This window comes from Mercenaria mercenaria, chromosome 8, assembly GCF_021730395.1.
Source record: "Mercenaria mercenaria strain notata chromosome 8, MADL_Memer_1, whole genome shotgun sequence".
NCBI classification, from domain to species: domain Eukaryota; kingdom Metazoa; phylum Mollusca; class Bivalvia; order Venerida; family Veneridae; genus Mercenaria; species Mercenaria mercenaria.
This window is the reverse complement of record NC_069368.1, coordinates 1,184,907-1,206,590: the sequence shown is the minus strand read 5'-3', so window position 1 is coordinate 1,206,590 and position 21,684 is coordinate 1,184,907. Positions and strand designations below refer to the sequence as shown.

General features: G+C 34.2%; 1 protein-coding gene across 1 annotated transcript in view; it reads left to right on the top strand.

Moving 5' to 3' along the window:
• The first annotated feature begins 5,160 nt into the window (after positions 1 to 5,160).
• The window catches only part of LOC123523218 (protein amalgam-like), a 72,044-nt gene continuing 55,520 nt past the window's right edge, over positions 5,161 to 21,684 (top strand). The window contains exon 1 of the mRNA XM_045300927.2: positions 5,161 to 5,297. Coding sequence (XP_045156862.2) covers positions 5,237 to 5,297 — 61 coding nt within the window. The 5' untranslated portion in view covers positions 5,161 to 5,236. The remainder of the gene's footprint in view (positions 5,298 to 21,684) is intronic.

The following is a 21,684-nucleotide window of genomic DNA, read 5'->3' as shown; positions in this document are numbered from 1 at the left end:
ACAATTGTTTCCATCCATGCGTTAGCAAAATACGAGGACTCAAAGTTTGACAAAAATCATGCCCTTTCTTCAGACATGCCGTCATGTGAAAAAATAAATATGAAGTTTTTCCTGCTACAAATGTATCAGAACAAAAGCAGTGCCATATGCAGACCCTTTTTGTACGTTAGTCCCTTGTCCCTCTAACAATTCTATAAAGTTTCTTAAACCGTTTCTTTCATTTTCTCGACACACATATTGTAACTATCGCGCACTGTTTTCAAGCTGTACGAGTTAGATAGGTTTTGGCTGCCAAAATACATGATACACATGATTCTCGTTTTACTGTCTTGATGTAGTTGCATGTATATCCTTACGATAGGGTTGCATTCAAAACATTTACAAATCTTACTGAATTTATCTCCGACAAGTAAGATTTAAACAACGACATGTTAGACAACACAGAATTTTCAATGAGTTCTACAATAAAATGTTAAATGTATATTGGTATCTTGAAATGATAATCATTTACACTATACATCATGTTAAATAGCGGACTACGGTTTTTGCAGAGACTTATTGAACGGTCAATGTTTGATATTTCTGTATTTGACAAAATATATTAATAAGGAGAATAGACAATATATTAGTACAAGACTTTACACATTTTGTACAAATGCGCATGTCATATTCGGAAAATCCGAACGTAGAAATAGAAATAATAATGGCAAGCAAACCCATAAATCGTGGTTTTCCGAGAGATGCTATAATGCAAAACAAACATTTAGAATGCATCGAAACCGGTATAATAAGGATGAAATTGATGAAAATAGTTCAAATTTTGCATGAGCATGGACATATTACATTAGAATAAAAAGAAGTCTAGACATGCTTTTCAAGTAAAAAGAGGATTTAAAAAAAGCAATTTAGCATCCTCACAACCATCGACATTTTGGCAAAATATTAAAAACATATACAAATTTTGCAGATTCATTGACAATTGAAGAACTGTTCACCTATTTCGAGAATATGTTCAGCGGTGCATCCTCGAATAATGATGACCAAGAAATTGGAGGAAACTTTGATTTAAAAAATTGGGAAGCTGTCTTTTCACAGAATAATAATAAAAGCTCGGACATCGACAATATTCCAGCTGAAATCTTCAAGTCCGCCTCTCATATATCATCACCATTTTTTAAATAATTTGTTTAATAGAATATTTACGAATACCCAGGAGAACAAGTTTGTACTGGTACAGAGTCCATGTAACATAACTAAATACTGTTAAACCAAAAGCAAATAACCAAACTAAAGCTTATGTTCTCGGCTACCATCATGGAAATAATGCAACCTTTCACTTGGCCGATATTTTCAAGGGCTAACTGAATTATCAAAGCAAATAATTTCAATGTTGGAATGCATAATGTTTTCCTTAAATGGGTAATATTCTTAATTTGAAACATCGATATGCAAGACAATAATTGCAAGAACGGATTTCTGACATGTATGTAGGAAGAAGTCAGTACTAATAGACGCACCGCCTTTTTTATTATTATCGGATGCTTATCTGAACATAGCGATATCTTATAGTCACCAAATGTGTTGATTCTGCAGAAATGGAGATACACTTTATCACAGACAAAAAAGAAGACAAAATGTATGTCATAGGCAAGAAAAAGAAACTTGAATAGCCATTTTTAGTGTAGTAAATCAGTCTCTATGCTGGCATCATTATTTTGGACAATGCTCACCTTGTCATTTAAGCGCACATATCATAACGAATTACAAAAAAGACATTCTGCTTATCTAAAAGTGCAGTTGCAATGTATCATTTAAGACGAATTATTCTACACTGACGTACTCATTCAACTGTATACAAAAATCATTTATATTGTAAGAGTCGTAAAATAAAATCTGAAATGTAAATAAACATAGTGTTGTATTTTGTTGTCTGGTCCTTTGGGATTATGGAATCCATCCAAAGATTGTTTTACACAAGAGAATTCCTCTTACGCAATTGCTAGGGGAAATGAGGAGGTTGCACATTACATTGCCACTCAAGAATAGGCTTAATAAAAGCCTAGGCCTAGCGGTCTAGCAATTTTGCAGCCTGGCAGAGCAGCAGTCTAGCAACCTATTAGTATATAGTATTGCATTTTAATACGTCCGCATTTTGGGATATCTACTCTTCGACCTAAAGGGAATATAACGATGCGAAGAGCTGAATACATGGTGCGAGAAACCGATTACGTAACTTTGACCTTTTTTGTTTTGTTTCGGTTTGGTTAAACGGCACATAACCTTCCGTAAGCTTGTTGGATGGTTTCCTAATGAAGAAGCTACTCCCAAATGTGGACCAGTTTCGTATTGTTTATATATGTACATCTGCTGTTATAAATGAAAATAAATCATAAAATAAATGCTATAACAGAATAATTGAAAAAAAATGACACATAATACAGAGTTATTAGTCATATAAGTAGTGGTGGGCCGACAATCGGCGACAATCGAATAATCGTCGGCGTTGCATTCATAAGCGCGATCGCCGACTTCACTTTTCCCTGACCGATTAATTACTTGTCACCCAAACGGATAGTTTAATTGTTTCTGACTTTTTTTCTTTCTGGTATTTACGGTTCGTTGGGGCAATTACGCCAAGGGAAACTACTCTACGTAAAAATGGCTACCTCCAAAGTGTCAAAAGAAATTGATGTCATCTGTGATCACCTAGATTTTGGAAGATATATGGCTTTTACAAAATTAAGCCGGGAAACCCATCAGCCTAAACTCTTGACATTAGTATGGCAGTATGCATAGCATGCCGTAAGACTTACGCAAGCATATTAGCAAAAGTATTTTCATTTTTTTTTTTTTTGATTTTGTGGGATTGAAATCATTCTAATCGTTAACTAAGAATTAATAAATCGTTAATACTTTTTTTGCTCCAAATAATTTTAATTTAATAACATAGTATCACTGGATAAGTCCCTGATGAAATTAAGACAGTACCTGATTTGAAGGTTACTATCTTCACAAATATTTTACTTTTGTGCTGTTATATATACTTACTCATATCTATGAAGGGATACAATAGAAATAGGATATTTGATGTCTGTGAGGTTCATTTCTTAAGTAATGACATAAAACATACATTGTGAGGTGAACTTATAGATATGCAACTAGAGTAACCGATTATCCGATTATAGCCGATTAATCGAATCGGTTGGCTTGTCCGATTATGCCGATTAATCTGTTGACAAATCTAACCGATTTGCCCATCACTACATATAAGTCATATACACGCATTTAGAATATTTGAACAGTGCCTTTCAAGTGTTTCTTGTTTGAGAAAACCTGGAGGTCTTAATGAAAAGATACACTGGTATGATAACTGCAGGCTGTTGAAAATTACTGATATATGTAAACAGTTTTATTAAATTACACTGAATAATCGATACTTCCAGCGATCTTTTTAGATTTATGTTTAATTTGATTTTATTTGCAAATACGGTCTCAATACGTTCCTTGTGCAAAGTAGTATAAAAACAGCTAGTGATGAAATAACGACTGTTAGTGGTACTAATTTACGGCTGAGATTTTAATACCATCACGCCAGAAATTGAAGTTGCGTGGGAAATAGCTTTTGCTTTTCTGCATAGTGTTTCAATCACGAAAGCGGTTTCAAATGCCTATGTCTTTCTGTTTTTATTATACGCGTTAAAACTTGAAAGCTAAATCGTCCTTTTCTTTTCCCACTGAATAAACGTCTCGGTAAATTTCTCTTCCAAGAGAAATGATCGCTTTACGATGTTTATAGTGTTACAGATGTGAAGAGGGTTTCTCCGTGGTTAAAGTCATTGACCTCGAATGATTTGCCCTCATCGCTGTGGGCTCGAAACCTCGCATTGGTTGTCGATTTTCTTTTAATTCGAGGAAGTCACCAAGCTGGCAAGCTGGCCTACGGGAGGTCTAGCCAAGACTAGCCAAGAGTCCGAAACACATGTATAAAATTCTGAGTGAAAGAGTACCGTAACAATTGTCTTGATACATTGTCAAAGTAATACCAAGAAAAAAGAACACTTTTACCAACATACTTGAGTCTTCAATAATACCACGATTCATTTTTCTGTCACAAGTCGGCATTTTGTTAGAAATTCAACAATTTCAAGCGATTTTTATAAATGCAAAAGTTTAAGATATACAGACATTTAATGTCAGTAGAACTATTTTATTGCATAAATACATAATCAGATTTCTGTGAATGTAAGAGGTATTTTGTTTTGTGAATTTTGACGACTTTAAAAACGTAGTTCAAAATTATGTCAACTTCACTTTCTAGCAGTATATATTACAACTGCTGTACTCATACGTTTTCCAAGCTCTTCAAAAATAAGAAAAAAACTGTGGGAGATGGATAAGTCTTGTTTAGACATATCGTCATGAGGAGACATCATACATTTTGAGCATGATTATTAAGTTTTTAAAACAGATAAACTACAACAAAACAGTTTGAGTTACTTTTCTATTCATCATTGAAGTTACAACTAGGAGGGGACGTACGCTACCGTTTTCCTTTCTCAGCCGAACCAGTGTCCGTCCTTGGGGAAGTTTTCTCCCAACGATTCCAAGTCTTCTTTTAACCCTTATCATGCTGGACACGATTGATTCTGCCTTTGCGACCAGTGCAGATCATGATCAGACTGCACATCCGTGCAGTTTGATCATGACCTGCACTGTTCGCCATTCAGTCAGTATCTTCTTGGTAAGCACCCCTTTTAACAGTTAATGGTACTGTCCAAATTGAAAGATGGACAAGTTCATGATAGAAATTTAGCAAAGTAAGGGTTAGCCGTACATATTGTTGTTGCTCCACATGTTTCAATCTTTTGATGTAAAGATATGCCGCCTTTTCAATATACGCGTTCAAAATACCGTTCACATACAATTGTAAAAAATGGCATAGGTATATAAATACAGAATCTGATGATTGAAATTCATTGCTTACATCAAAAGGAGTTTTGTTTTTTTATAATTCATAAAATATAATTCGTTAATTATACATAAGTAATTATAGCGTAGTTCAAGCAGATCATACAACGATAAACTGAAATGATAGAGAAGACAGTTGTTTCGGTAGGTATAGTTAGTTAAGATTGTATATCTTTATAAAAGATTTATTCCACCAGTTCGAAAAATATATGAAACTTATGGAAATGGAAACTTACGTAGTGATATTAATTTAAATGTTGGAATTTAAATGATATTCCTGGGTTTTCGAAGACTGTACATATTACTTCTTCTAATACTTTGCGAAGTTGGTAAGACCATTTTTATTATAGTTTGTTGGTTATTCTTATGTTACACATTATTTTTCTACCCATTAAAAATAAGTCATGGAGAATAGAATATAGTTTCCTCCTGTAACTTGTCAATGAATATTTGTTGAAAGTTTCGAATTTATTAATGCTTCAAACATATTTATGAGTGATCTTCTGAATAAGTCTGAATGTATTTTCCTTTTTGTTATAGTGATAAACTTTCATTTGTTTGATATTTCGACCAAATTGGACATGTGTAGAGAAAAATGTGTTTGACAATTTAATGTTTTCGTTTAAAAGTTCATCTGATTGCACATCTAATCGCTTTTCAGAATAAAAAAAAATAATTAAAAATAAATTTAATATGTTAAACTTAGTGATAGCCATGTGCGTTTAACATTTTAGTGCAAAGAGTACATTGCGTAATTTGTTAATAGGAATATGAGTAACTAAAGGAATTGTAGCATTCTTTGTGGAATCTCGTTATCAAACACGGCGTAAAATTTAATTTAAAATAGAAGCTTTCATTATAAAACAAAACATCAACGCAATTAATTAACCACACAGTGATGGACATTATGAAGCATATCAGTTTGAACTTTACCTAAATATAGAATTTCTTCAACTATTGATTTTGATGCTTGTCGTGGTCAGATTGCGGAATCCATCGAAACTTTTTGTGTTAAATGGTGTCGTCGTGAGAATGCTGATCCCAATGCATTAACGTCTTGGAAACGAAATATTATTAACATTGTTGATTCTCAAATAAAATTTTATCAAACTAATGAACACCTACTTCCATCAAAACCCAAGTTTACTTTAAGACATTTGAAAAAGGAAATCCAAGAATTTCATTCTAAGTATGTCTTAGTTCCAGCAGACAAGGCGACCAACAATATTATCATCATTTGACGCCTACATTATATTAATGTTTTACAAAACGAACTAAATAGCACTAAAACTTATACATTGAGTCCTTCTGTTGAAAATAAGTTGGTCACTGATCACATCACTGAAATTTCTAATTTAAAAGTTTGTATAGATGATCAACAAATTAAACTACCAACCATGTACTGGATTCCTAAATTGCATAAACAACCATATAAAGCCCGCTTCATCGCTAATTCAAGCTCTTGTACAACTACAAATATTTCAAAACTATTAACATCATGTCTAACTGCTGTGAAAGCCCACGTGGAAAGATACTGCGATAAAGTATACGAAAACTCTGGTAAACACTTATTTTGGTCAATTAAAAATTCTGGCGAAATCCTGGATAAGTTTAAAATTAATAATTACAAGGTATCTACAGTCAGTACATACGACTTTTCTACTTAGTATACCACTTTACCACATAACTTAATAAATGACAAACTAAGTGCCCTAGTTCAAAAGACTTTTGCCAGAGAGAATGCTACATTTCTCGCTTGCAATTTTAATAAAGCTTTTTTTACTAGCAATATTATTAAACATTATACAATGTGGACCTGTGACGAAGTTTGTAAAGCCCTTTCCTTTTTATTGAACAACATTTACATCAGGTTTGGGAATGCAGTTTTTAGACAAGTTGTTGGTATTCCCATGGGAACAAATTATGCACCCCTTGTCGCAGATTTGTTTTTATATTGTTATGAAAGAGACTTGATGTTGAGCCTTTCTCCAGATACGCAGGCAGATATTATAACTGCATTTAATAATACATCACGCTATCTGGATGATATTCTTAATATGGATAATCCGTTTTTTGGTCAATTGGTGAGTACTATTTATCCTAGGGAGCTTCAGTTAATTAAAACTAACAATTCAGATACCGATGCTTCATTTTTAGATTTACATCTCTCTATCTATGACAATATTATACATACCAAAATTTATGACAAAGGGGATTATTTGAATTTTAGTATTGTAAATTTTCTCCATTTGGATGGGGATGTACCTCAGGCTACATCTTATGGGGTATATATTTCTCAATTAATTCGGTTTGCCAGAGCGTGTAGTCATGTCAAACATTTCAATGAACGTAATCAATATATTACAAGTAAACTTCTTCAACAAGGCTACCGTTACAAATTGCGTAAATACTTTGCTACATTTTACTATCGTAATTCTGATTTAGTTTTAAAATTCAATAGTAATTTAAAGACACTTCTACGAGAAGGTATTTCTAAACCCGTTTTTTATGGGGATGTTGTTTACAAACTTCGTAAGATCTTGGGTCATGGTAATTTTCCAAATGTATTTGGTAAAATTATAAACGTTTTATTAAAAGAGGTTACGACCCAACTGTTTTGAGACATACCGCATGTTTAGTGTTCAACCCGTTTACAGTTGGACACTACGCTTTCCTCTTTGATTGTGTCTGACGGAAGAGGGGGAGGACTCTATGATAAGCAGTTTTTAAATCCTACCAGGACTGAACTGTTTTGATATTTGTCTTCTGGCCTGTTTGTCGGGCCCTTAAGGGTGTTTCTCTTGTTGCTCTGTCTTCTGGAAAGGCATTGAGTACATACGTTTTTGGTTCTAAAGGTTTGCTTTTTATATATTTATACACGAGCATTTTTGTGTTTTACATGCCATGCCTTTTTGTTTCAATTACGTGTGTTAGAGATTCACTTGGAGGGGATTACTTTTATTTACACTGTCCCGTGTCTTTGGAACATGGTGGGGGTAAGAGTGAGGTTGAGTGCGCACCATAAACCGATTTAAGCTCCTCGGTGGTGTTTTTGCCACTGACCGTTCCAAGGCGGTGCCCCACTGTGTTCTTTTGTTTGTTCTTTTTAACCTAATATGTTGGCTTTTTGTGTGTGAGCGCGTGTATGTGTATGTGTGTTTGTGGAGTACGCGTCTGCGTACTGTGGGTTTCGTTTTGGGGAGGCTGCGTATTTGGTACGTGGCATTCCGTTTGATATTTGTCTTTGTTTGTTTTACACATTAATTTAGTTTTAGCAACATTGGTATTACATCACTCAATTAGAATCAAACATAATATTTTCTAACCATATTTCGTGTTTGAGCATTGGACACGGAACAGTTGCAAGTCTGTGGAAATTGGTTTTCAAATACCTGACATTCAAACTCGATACTCGCATCTATTGCATAGCTTATTTGGCTTTGAACAGATAGCACAGCTGGAGTTCAGACTGAAATACTTAGCTCATTCGCCTCGGGTGACGCTTTTTCTCGTTTCTTTTGGAAGGAGCATAAGTGAAACTTTCGAAGGAAAATAACTATTAAAGGGAAAATATTTTCTCCCGCCCGTATAAAACTTTGTTTACATCAGTATATTCGTTACTGCAGAAAGAAGAGAAAGCGCGAACAGATTACTTTATGGAATTGGAATGCTGCATTTGTCAATGGACATGAAACGTTCAGATTAACTACGAATGCTCGAACTGAAATGCGATGTTTCGTCAGCCGAATCAACTCATTACTCGGACCTGAACTTAAAAACCACGTGTTAACACGAAAGACAAAGTTATGTACACTCTTTCAGTTGGCATTCGGCCAATCCCTTAGCAGAAGCGAACCTTAAACCAGATGCTCAAGGTGAGCAACTATGCTCACAAATGTTGCAATTATCTCGTGAAGGAGAAAGACTTCCAACGGAGGCAGGTTATAAAAACGAATTAGCCTGACGTTCCCGGAGACGACAGTGTATTTTTGGACAAGATGTCGCATACCAAGTTGATTGCCTGTAAGAACTTTGGCGCCATGTACAAGCAATCGACCGAACGGAAAATTCGCACTGCAGATTTCGTACGCGACACATAAAAGTGCACATGTCGGACTCCATATCTTCCATCAATCCGGGAGGTAGGACGTTCGCGACGTGTTACGACCCTAGCAAATCTGCAACGGAGGTCTCAAAGTAGATATGGAGGACGAGGAGGATGGACGTTCGTCTAAGCCTCCTGCCATACCTCCTAAACCTTTAACGGAGAAAAAGATTACTAGGATGTCTTCTCCTGAGAAGACTGAATAGTGTGAATACCATGTTTCCAGACAGAACATATTTATGTCGAATAAAATAATCCAGTGGAACTGCCGTGGACTTAAAGCTAATTATAATGAAATTCTCTTTCTTCTATCAAAATATAATCCCTCTTTGATGTGTTTAAGTGAAACCTTTTTGAAAGAAAGTGACAACATATCCTTTAAAACTTATTCAACGTATAACTTTATCAATAAAAGTTCAGAAAAGGCTTCTAGTGGCGCATCAATTTTAATAAATAAATGCACATCCGCATAGAGAAAATGTTTTGAATACTACCATTCAGTCAGTTGCATTGCATGTAACTATGGATCGACCAATAACATTTTGTTCAATATATATACCTCCTAAATTTAAACTTAATCTTGAAGATCTTGACAACCTGATCAATCAACTACCGCAACCGTTTATTCTGATGGGAGATTTCAATGGTCACCACGCGTTTTGGGGTTGTTCTGATAGCAATGCTAGAGGTCAAATTATTGAAACCTTTATTGAAAGAAATTCTCTCTGCTTACTGAATGATAAATCCAAAACATACCTACATCCTGCTATAGGACACTACTCTTCTCTTGATTTGTCAATTTGTCAACCAAGCCTTTTTCTTGACTTCGAATGGAGGGTGCTAGATGACTTACATGGGAGTGATCATTTCCCGATTATATTGTCAAGTATTGTTCGGCAAACATCAGTTGATTCCTCTTATTTTAAATTTAATAAAGCTGACTGGCAGCAATATCAGTATTTATGCAAAAATGATTTGTCTTTGGAGAATTTCGCCAATTTTTTTGATCCTATTGATCGGTTTTCTGTTATTGTATCAGATATTGCAGACAAGTCCATTCCAAAAACTTCAAAAAATGGTAAATCAAAAAATAAACCATGGTATAATGATGATTGTAAGACCGCCATTCGAAAACGTAGAGCGGCCATTAAAAAATTTAATATCCGACCGACAAAAGACAATCTGCAATCAGTTAAGATTCTCAGAGCAAAAGCTCGCAGAACTATAAAACAAGCAAAGAAAAACTCCTGGCATTCATACGTTTCTAAACTTAATTCTAAGTCATCGGTTAAAAAAGTGTGGGAAATGATTTGTAAAATAAGTGGAAGAGGAAAAACTTCAAATGTTTCTCATCTTAAACAATCTGACCAGACTACTGCATCTACCAAAGAAGACATTGCTAATACTCTTGGTGAAGCTTTTTCAAAAAACTTTTCTCACATAATTATGACCAAAGATTTCAAAACATTAAATTAACTAAAGAAAGCAAACCTCTGAATTTTGATTCAAATAATGAGAAGATTATAATAAACCTTTTTCGATCACAGAGTTAATTGACTCTTTAGACAAATGTCATGATACTGCAGCTGGTCCAGACCAAATACATTATCAACTTTTAAAACACTTACCACAAGAATCTTTAGACCTTCTCCTTGAAATCTACAATATTACATGGAAAACTGGTATTTTTCCAGACTCCTGGAGAGAAGCTATTGTTATTCCCATACAAAAACCCGGAAAAGATAGCACGAACCCAAGTCATTATAGACCGATAGCTCTTACTAGTTGTTTATGTAAAACTCTGGAACGTATGATGAATTCTAGACTATTTTGGTACCTCGAATCACAAGGTTTAATTACAAACTTTCAAAGCGGCTTTCGCAAACAACGCAGCACAACCGATCATCTTGTTCGACTGGAAAATTTTATTCGTGATGCATTTATTAAAAAAGAGCATCTAGTGTCTGTATTTTTCGATTTAGAAAAAGCTTACGACACTACATGGAAATATGGTACTATGAATGATCTTAACGACATAGGTTAAAAGGTCGTCTGCCAACATTTATATCACAATTTTTATCTGATCGAAGTTTTAAAGTACGTGTTGGTGATACCCTTTCTGACCCTTTTGAGCAAGAACAGGGAGTTCCACAAGGTTCAATTTTATCTGTCACACTTTTTAGCATCAAAATTAATAATATTGTGAAATGTTTGTTACCAGGGACAGACTGTTCATTACATGTTGACTATTTTTTGATATGTTATCGTTCAAAAAAATATGCGTACGATTGAACGCCAATTACAATAGTGTTTGAATAAAGTCCAAACTTGAGCCATGGAAAATGGGTTTAAATTTTCCCAATCAAAAACTCAATATGTCCACTTTTTCCAATTACGGAAACATCATTGTGACCCTGAGCTTTTCCTAAATGGTACACAAATACCCGTTGTTGACGAAGCAAAATTTCTTGGTGTTATCTTTGATAAAAAGCTTTCGTTTGTACCGCATATAAAATACTTGAAAGCCAAATGTCTGAAGTCATTAAATCTTTTAAAGGTAATTTCAAATACTGATTAGGGAGCCGATCGCACGGTTTTATTAAGACTTTATAGGGCTTTAATTAGATCTAAGCTAGATTATGGCTGTATTGTTTATGGTTCCGCAAGAAAATCTTATTTACAAATGTTAGATACCATACATAATCAAGGTCTTCGTATTGCTCTTGGTGCATTCCGAACATCGTCAGTTGAAAGTTTATATGCTGAAGCAAACGAACCATCTCTTTACACACGCCGAGAAAAACTTTCACTGCAATTTGCTTTAAGAGTGGCTGCCAACAAATCCAATCCTGCTCATGAAATTATTTTTAAACCAAAGTACTCCGATTCATATGAGGAAAAACCAAAACAAATCAAACCGTTTGGATTTCGCATACAATCTTCTATGAATGAAACTGACTTCAAATTCGATGGTATTAAAGAAAATTCAATTCCAGATACACCACCATGGACCCTTCATACCCCTACAGTTCTTTTCGATTTGAAAACTGCCTTTAGAAAGTCTGAAACAAACCCTGAAATATTTAAGTCCAAATATCATGAAATCAAGTCAACTTACAATGACTATTTTGCAATTTACACAGACGGTTCAAAAGATGAATCAAAGGTTGGCTTTGCTGCTGTCAGCCTCCTTCATCAATCAAAATTACGTTTGCCAAATAATGCAACAATATTTTCAGCCGAGGCCAAAGCTATTGATTTAGCTCTAAATTTTATATAAAAAAATAGTGCAGAAAAATTTATTATCTTTTCCGACTAGCTTTCTGTTTTACAGTCAATTCAAAACCGAAATATGGAAAATCCATTCATTCAAAATATTCTTCTCAGGCTTCATGAACTATCTTTAAAAAGGTTTATCATATTTTGTTGGATTCCTAGTCATGTTGGTATTCATGGAAACGAGGATGCTGATATTGCAGCAAAGAAATCCCTTTTATTTTCACAATCTAATTTGAAATTACCACATACCGATTTTAAGCCCAATATAAACAAATACATTTTATCTAAATGGCAGTCGTCATGGAACCGTGCTTCATTCAATAAACTTCATGATATCAAACCTACTCTAGGGGAATGGCACCAAGGGAACAGATCTGTTCGCAGGGAGGAAGTTGTTCTTTCTCGCTGTCGAATAGGTCATACCCGTTTGACTCACTCTTACCTTTTGAATAAAGAAGATCAACCTGAATGTGTACCATGTCAAACACCGCTAACTATTAAACACATTTTAATCGACTGTGTGGACTTTGCTACACAACGCAGTACATATCATGACGTTCAATCTTTGAGAGAAGTATTTGACAATGTTTCAGTTGGAAATATTTTATCGTTTTTAAAGCAGATAGGAATATATCAAAAGATCTAACACTTCTTATTTTTATTTACATCTTGCAATATTATTATGTTTGCAGCTGATATTTTAACACACACGTACATACATTTTTACATTACTGTTTTTAGATATGCTTTACATTTTTACATGGATGCTTTTAGATTTTTTTTACATTATTCATAGTGTTCTTTACATTTTTACATGGATGTTTTAGGTATGCTTTACATTTTTACATCAATGTTTAGGCTTTACAGTTGGCGTTTGCAATATGACTTCTTTTCGGCGATTTATGACCACTTTGTGTCGATTCGCCGTAAAACCCAATTCACTCACTCACTTACATTTTTACATGGATGTTTTTAGGTATGCTTTACATTTTTACATCACTGTTTATGCTTTACGGTTGGCGTTTGCAATATGACTTCTTCTCGGCGATATATGACCATTTTGTGTCGATTCGCCGTAAAACCCAACTCACTCACTCACTCACTCACTCAAAGTTTGACAAAAATCATGCCCTTTCTGCAGACATGCCGTCTTGTGAAAAAATTAAATGAAGTTTTTTCTGCTACAAATGTATCAAAGCAAAAACAGTGTCATTCGCTGACCCATTTTATTCGTTAGTCCCTTCTCCTTCAAACAATTCCATAAAGTTTCTTAAACCGAGAGAACCTTTTATTTTTATTTTCTCGACGCACATGTTGTAGTACGCGTTAGATAGTTTTTGGCTGCCAAAATGCATGATACACAGAATTCTCGTTTTACTGTCTTGATATAGTTGCATGGTTATCATTACTGCCTTTTACATACTTTAATACATTCAAACACACGAGGTCAAAACAAACAAATAAAGAAACACAGAGAGGTACCGCCTTGGACCAGAAAGTGGACACTGAGCCTTTTCTTTCCTCAATGGAAAGCGGTCACATGACCAACTTTGCAGCCGAGGAGGGCGAACGTGTTTTTGTAGTGCTTTCGCTAGACGTCTAAGTGTCCATGGAAAGAGACTGCATGGAAAGGTTTGACTTTGCAGATACTTTTGAAACAGGTTTTAAATAGCTGCTTACGTAATCTCATAAGCCAGTTAAACAGATTTCTCCACTGTTATCATGACAGAGTATCATTGAAATCATGTTCAGCTCCAATCATCATGGACTGCTGTACTTACTATGCCATATATGAGAGGTACAGCAGAAAATGTCCCCCACACTGTATAACAGCAATATCTTCCAGCATTGACGTTCTGAAACTTTCATGTATAACATCAAGCATGCCAGTACCTTTGCTATTGCTATATCGCCTTTATACGGTGTGAATATACCCCTTTTTCAGATACATTTGTCATACTGATTCAATTGTTGTACCTTACTCAGACATCATCTGGATCCGCGCATGAATTATTGCAACGAAACAAAATCTTTTCACAAGAAGTAAGGAAAAATGTAAAACTATACGGGATTGCAGTAAATTCATACGATTTGATTAATTGTGAGTTTAAAAAGGCGAGGGGAGTAAACAGATGTAATAAAATTGCGAAATTATCACGAATAAATACTTTCACTGCGAAAATAGACTGGAGGGAAGAAATTAATAATTATTTAATGAGATAGTTGAAGAGCACGTTTTGTTTTGTTTTTACAGAAAGGGAGGCAGTAAAATGCAAAATTGTCTGAGATTAAAGTAAATTCTTATCTTTCCATGAATTTCAATTTAAAGAATTCAGTAAAATGCGAAAGTAAAAGAGATTCGAATTATTGCAGGACTTTCATGAATCGAAGCAAATAGGTGATGCAATGAGCTGTAGAAGTATGGCGAATCTTAGTAAATACATAAGTTTCATGAATTTCAGTCTTAAAAGGAAATTGGGAGATGAAAAAAATGCGAAATAGTGAAATATTTCAGTAAATGCACGTGTTTAAAGTAGGACGAGGGAGAAAGAAATGCAGTAAAGTATACAATTATAAAATTATTGTTCTAAGTATTTAAACCATAAACTTTGTTTCAGGTTCTCTATCCGCTCTGTAACGTAAAATGTAAACATTGAAATGCATAACATGTATAATACACGTTTCAGCTAACACACTTTTGTGCAGGAGTCCCCGATATTGCAACATTCCATCTTATTTAAAATAAATGAAAGTATTTTTATAGAGAACACCTGAAGATACTTGTTTCTATTTTAGAGATTTTACGTTTTAATTCGTGCTAAAATTGTATTATAATATGATTGAATGCGACTTTTAATTCAGCCTGAGTAGGACTATAATGTAAAATGATAGTTCAGCTTGTGAACGACAAATACATTTATCATACTGATTCAATTGTTGTACCTTGCTCAGACATCATCAAGTCATTTATGAAAGTGTCCAAGAAATGGTCTTGACGTAAGGAGAAAATGTACATATGTGTTTTCTACCATTTCAAATGGTAATTATGATGTTGAGACTTTGCAACACTGTATGTAAGACGTTGTTACATAATTCTGTTATCGTTGAGACCTTGCAACATTTATGTAGCTTACATAAGTTCATTTGTATCTAGTTCGTTTTATTTTCCAAATTGCTGCAAATAGCTTATATAGCTTCCGCATATTAAAATAGAGAAAAGTGGAAACTTCACAACTCACCTTTTCAGTTATGAAAATTAGAATCAATGCTTTATTACTATAATAAATGAATCAACAAGCCGCACGAGCGACACCGTAACAATTGTCGCGAAATGTTGTCCTTAGTTATCGTTGAGACTGTACTTACATTGAACTGTACCTCTTCCGGAGTTTCTAGCAAAGTAAGATTTATCACACATGAGAATATGCAGCCGATTACAGCCATGACAAAGACAAAAATTATATTTAAGAAAATCAAGTATTCTCTACTATAAAAGCTGCGTGTTGCCTGCATCAAATCACATAAAGATATGGAATGCTAAAGAAACCTCTCTCCTCTAACTCTTTGGAAAGGGACATAGGTGTTCTATTACGAGAACCTAGAATCTTGGGTACAATTAGCAAAGAATGGAGAATAAACAAGGTATTTTGCATCAGGTTTCGAACGAACCAAGTAGCAACTGAAACTGGAAGATGAAAAACCATTCCTGACGATGTTTAGTGTTGGAATACATCCGACACGAAATTAGAAAAGAGTACTGAACGAAATGCTAAGATGGAGTAACCACGCTTACAACTGGAGCAACTATCTCGTTTGTGAAAATTACTTGAAGCCTATGCAGACTTACTTTTGCAAGACCAATTCTAGTGACATTCCAGCTGATTTTAGAATAAACAGCAATGATGACTGGTACTACGATAACAAGATGGCAACTTTTAAAACAGCAGCGTATATTAAAGGAGACAGACAGTGACCATAATGATATCTTTAACCACTGTATAGCAGTCATGGCACACAGTCTTACAACGGAAGAAGGATGCAAGGAATCGATTCCTGCGCTAGTCTAAAACTGGAAGAAAAATTGTCTTAAAGATTCCTTGTAACCAAAGTACACTAGGAGCAAATGGTACTATGTTTGGAATTGATCCTGGCGGGAGACCGTACTTGACAATATTCGATCCGTCGCAGAAAGCAACAGTCCAAACTGGATCTCGGTGTAAAGTGCCAACTCAGACAGTTCGTAAACGGATAAAGAAGATGGAGATGTCTGGCACAGGAAAAAGAAAAGTCAGCGACACGTCAGGAAAATTGTAGACAAGATGAGTGGTTTTCATACGTCTGATGCAGTAATCGTACGTTGCCATTTGATAGATAAACATACCTAGTATCATTCGTAAGAAATGTTAAGGAGAACGAAGACACGGCAACAAAAAGTCAGTACTTTATCTGACAGTCTGGAGTCTTTGTTTTTAAGAACATTCTTAGGAAGTCGCTCGGTATCGGTTCAATTGCAACCTACCGTGCGTGAGTTTGAATTTCGGAACGTTGCATCGGTTGACTCACTGAATTCCAACTTAACCATATGGGAAGCATTGGTGTATAAATATGGTCATCAAAGTCTTTTGTGTCGCAAGTGCACATGAAAATGAACGAACATCCATAGTAATACTCACATTGTATACGTGGCGGTCTTTTTCTAATCCATTTTCCCTCTTGTCCAGCACAAAAAAATCCTCTTCAACATTTTACCTTCCCACGCAAATACCCATTTTAATTTACATTTAATCCAAAACTCATTTTGGTAATACCTAAGCTAACAGTCATAATATATCAAAAGATAAAATTCAGTCAATGAATAATAATACCTCGTCAAATGGCAGTGCATGGTCATTACTTGGAAGCTGTTTCTAAGGAGAAAAGCATTAAATTAATCTAGATGAGGAGATTGAATTAAATGATATGTATCGATTTCTGTAATGTTTTAATCCTTTAGTATGCGGCAGATGGTTATGGGCTAGCAGCTTTGGAATATTTCAGTGGAATGATTATTAGGACATTAACAGAAACATCTATCATATTGCAAAATGTTCGTGTATGATATGGTGCACTTCCTATAAGCCAGTGCCGATTATAAGTTAAGTTGTAGTGTTTAGTTAGGACTTCCAGTGGATATCTTATTATTTCAAATGTCCAGGTAACTGGACAAGGAATACAAAGTTATCATGGATATTTTGTTCTTATTTCGACTTTTATGATAATTTGTCTGTTCATAACACTACTTTGCTATATGTCTTTTACTTCTTATTGTCTTCATTTTGCAGAATCATTTGGTAAATAATGCAATGAATGCTTGTTTATATGATGCAAAACGTACATTTCATTCTGTTTTTACAAAAGATGACTACATATATCAAAAAATACATAACGCAATAATATTGCTTTTATCCGGGCAGTAACTATTGTTGTTGATAGTGGAAAATTGTTGAATGTACGAGGGTTGATCCAAAAGTAATGTCACTGCCTCCATGGTGCGCTTATTCATCTGAGTATGATAATAAGAATACATCAAAATGTACGAAAAGTCAATTCTGTTAACATGGCAAAATGTTTATTTCGGGCGTATTTTCGTTTAAAATGCACATGAATTAAAAATAATACTACTGACGCTATGTTGTCGCACGCTAAAATATTATTGGTTCATTATCAAAGTTAAATGCAGCCACTGATCTTTATCAAAATAACGCGCTGAATCATATGATTTTTTTACCACCTGACATCACGTATCACCGCAGTTTGCTGTTGAAATTTTATTGGCGCCATCGCTCGTTGAAAATATTTATGCAGTGTTAACGTTTGTTTATACTGAGAACAAATATGTCGATTTCTGACAAAACACCGCAGCGCGCTGTTCTGCCTTTTTGTTTTTAATTAGGAAAATCACCGTTAGAGGCCGTGCAGACGATAAAGACACATATAGACCAAAACAGTGAACAGGAGACTAGTATACTAGTATACAGGTGGTATGAGCGTTTCAGGGACGGCGATGAGTTACTAGAGGATTGCCAGAGAACCGGAAAACCTGTGGTTTTGGCGCCGTGTGATTTTGCGTTTTTTCCTCATCTGAAAGATAAACTCCGAGGGGTCCATTTCCAGGACCTTGATCATTCAAAAAATGTATTTTCATCTCTTTCAAAGGACTGGTATGTTGCTACTTTCCATAAATGTGTGAACAGACATGAGCGCTGTATAGAAAATCAACGACTACACTTTTAAAACGAATGAATATTGATAGCAGTCAGTAAGAAACGTCGTTTCGGACGTCAATAACGTCCGTGACGTGCGGCGATCGCTGTAAGTATGCCTATGCAACATATCTTATTGATATTTTTAGACAATATTGCAAATACCTATAAGTACTTCGGTATGATTTTAATTTATTTCCTTTCATTATACACGATTTTACAGCTACAGTGACATTACTTTTGGATCAACCCTCGTAGCTCATATATTAGTTTAATTTTGTTTAGCCTTTATCATTTTGCTTTCAGAATAATTGAATACCTCTATTATATTTATAACGTAATTATTTTGATATATTACTTTGTCTTGTCTGATAGCCAGACTACGTTGATTTTTAAAGTTTCCTGAAATCTTACACTAAAACTAATACTTTGGAAATAATATCTGTGGCATCAATAACACTAACTTTCTGCGTACTTTATCAGTCTGGTTGCAAACTTGTTTCCTGTATAATGACAGACGAAAGTTTAGAATAAGCCATGATGAATATTCAATAGAAATATATCATTTGTTTTACAAATGTGTACAAATGTGTCTGTATTACTCGTATAATAATTGCATTCTGAAACAACGTTCGGCCGAATATTGTCAACTGTTATGCTGTAAATATGTGTGTCTTTTCATTTTAATATTACCATTTTAAGAATCACTAAAATTATTGAAATGAACATTACAGAGATTTGACTTTAATGGTCAAAACAAAATGCTTGTATATTTTAAATATAACAATGTAGTCTCTAAAGTGTTCACGTCAATAGTTTTCTATCAGAATTATTAGCCGGTGTTTAAAGTATTTGTTTGGTTTACTGACATAGGAATTATTTTAATGTTTTTACTTTGTTTGGATTGGTTTATGTGTGTACGTTATGGACTTGTGAGATTTCTCACATGAAATAATGCAGAAACAAGAAATATAAACAGTGTTATTTTATTTCTATGCAACAATATTTATGCCAGATATCCGTGCACAAAACTCCAACCAAGCAAATCACGTGACTAAGTTATTTTAAAATGGCGACATGCTTGGCATGGTCTAGTAAATTAAATGCTTACCATAATCTACACGCAATATGTCTTTATACCACAACCTTCAAGAACAAGACGTTTATGTTTTGCTGTAAACGATTCGTCAAATTCTTTGTCTGTAGTAAAACAACTTCTTGAAAATAATTCCATCGTTTATATTTTAACTAGTGCGCGTCATAACGCCAAAGAAAAGAAATAAATTTAGTATTTCTGTATTACAATGTAGTTTTTGTACGTGTATCACATGGAAAATGGTCATTGGTTAACTTCTGAAATATAAACATTGTACAACAACAAAAAATACTATAAAAAACCATCATAATTTGGCTGAAATGCAGTTCATCTGTTATATGGTAGGAGTGTTGTAACCCCATAGTGTTACAGTTTCGTTTGATCAGCCCTATCTTTCTTTGCAGACTACATTCCAAAACTGCTATCTGTCTCAACTTTAGAGAATATTTACTGTTTAAAACTACCGCTTTATAGCTTTATTGGCTTGATTTCTAACTTCAAGAGAACGGAACACTGGATTAATTAAGATAACGTGAATCTAACAAGAAAACATGAAAATATAAAATATGAATCACAGTTTAAGTAGAAGTTATTTCCATTTTGATTGGTGTTCATCGTGCAACATACACATGGATACCGAACTAGACACTCCTATGAGCAAACTGGATTCATGAAGGGTAGCTCTATAGGAGACAATTTGCGCCTTATTTTTGAAATGACAGAATACCTCGATAAACAAAATTTATCTGGTCTTCTCTTGTTTTCAGATTCTGAAAAGGCATTTGATAGTTTAAGCCATGATTTTATAATGCAAAGTTTAAAGCACTTCAATTTTGGACAGTCATTCAAAAAATGGGTAAAGCTCTTTCATAGTGATATCACCAGTCTGATTATTAACAATGTTTTGTTTTTATCAGTAAGTGTCCAAATTGAACGTGGTGTTCGGCAGGGCTGCCCTCCTTCTTCTTCGTTGTTTATTGTTTGCATGGAATTATTAACTAATGATATGAAAGAAGATGAACACATCAAATGAATCAATATAGGAAGCACTGACATTAAGCAAACACTTTTTGTAGATGATGCAACTTATATTAATAATGTATTAATAACGGTTATAAAGAATCGTTTGAGAGATTAATAAATGTTATAACTAATTTTGCCAATGTTTCGGGACTTAATCTTAATATAACAGAGACAATAGTACTTAGTGTAGGATCATAAAAAAACTCAGATGTGAAGTACGCAACAAAAAAAAGATTTCATTTGGACATCAAAAAATAGTATGACATTTTATAATGACAAGGTATCAAATATAGCATTAAACTTTAAGCCGAAATTACAAGAATTCAAAAACTGTTTGAAACAATGGCAACACCGGAAACCCACTCTTCTTGGAGGGTTAAAATTAACACTGTTTTTGCATTCCATTAAAGCCTGTTGGGTAAAACGACTAATATGCGACCAGAATAAAGGTCCCTAGAAACTGTTTTATGTAAATGCTCATGAAAAGTTTGGTGCTCAGGTTTTTAATGTAACTTAAATAAAAATGACATAGATCTTATCTGCAATAAAAACGTATTCTTAAAAGATATTCTAATTGTTTTGTTTAAGAGTAGTCATGAATACAACCAAATAAGAGAAGATATGTTATATGGAATAACTCGGAAATACGAATGCTAAACAAAACAATTTACTGGAGTAATTGGTATAATAAGAATATAAAATATATAAATCAGTCGTTCGACTTTCGGCAGAAATGTTTTTACGGATTTAATGAAGCGAAACAAATGTTAGATGATTACCTTAACTATTTTAAATTAATAAAGAGTATTCCAAAAAGCAGCATGAAATATATGACCAAAATTGTCTTTAATGATAATAGCGACAATACATTAATTAATAAAAAAAACATTGATGAACCTAATCAAATATTATATAAGATTCAAATAAAATGTATGCCCACTGAAGACAAAAAAGCAGAAAACAAATGGAAA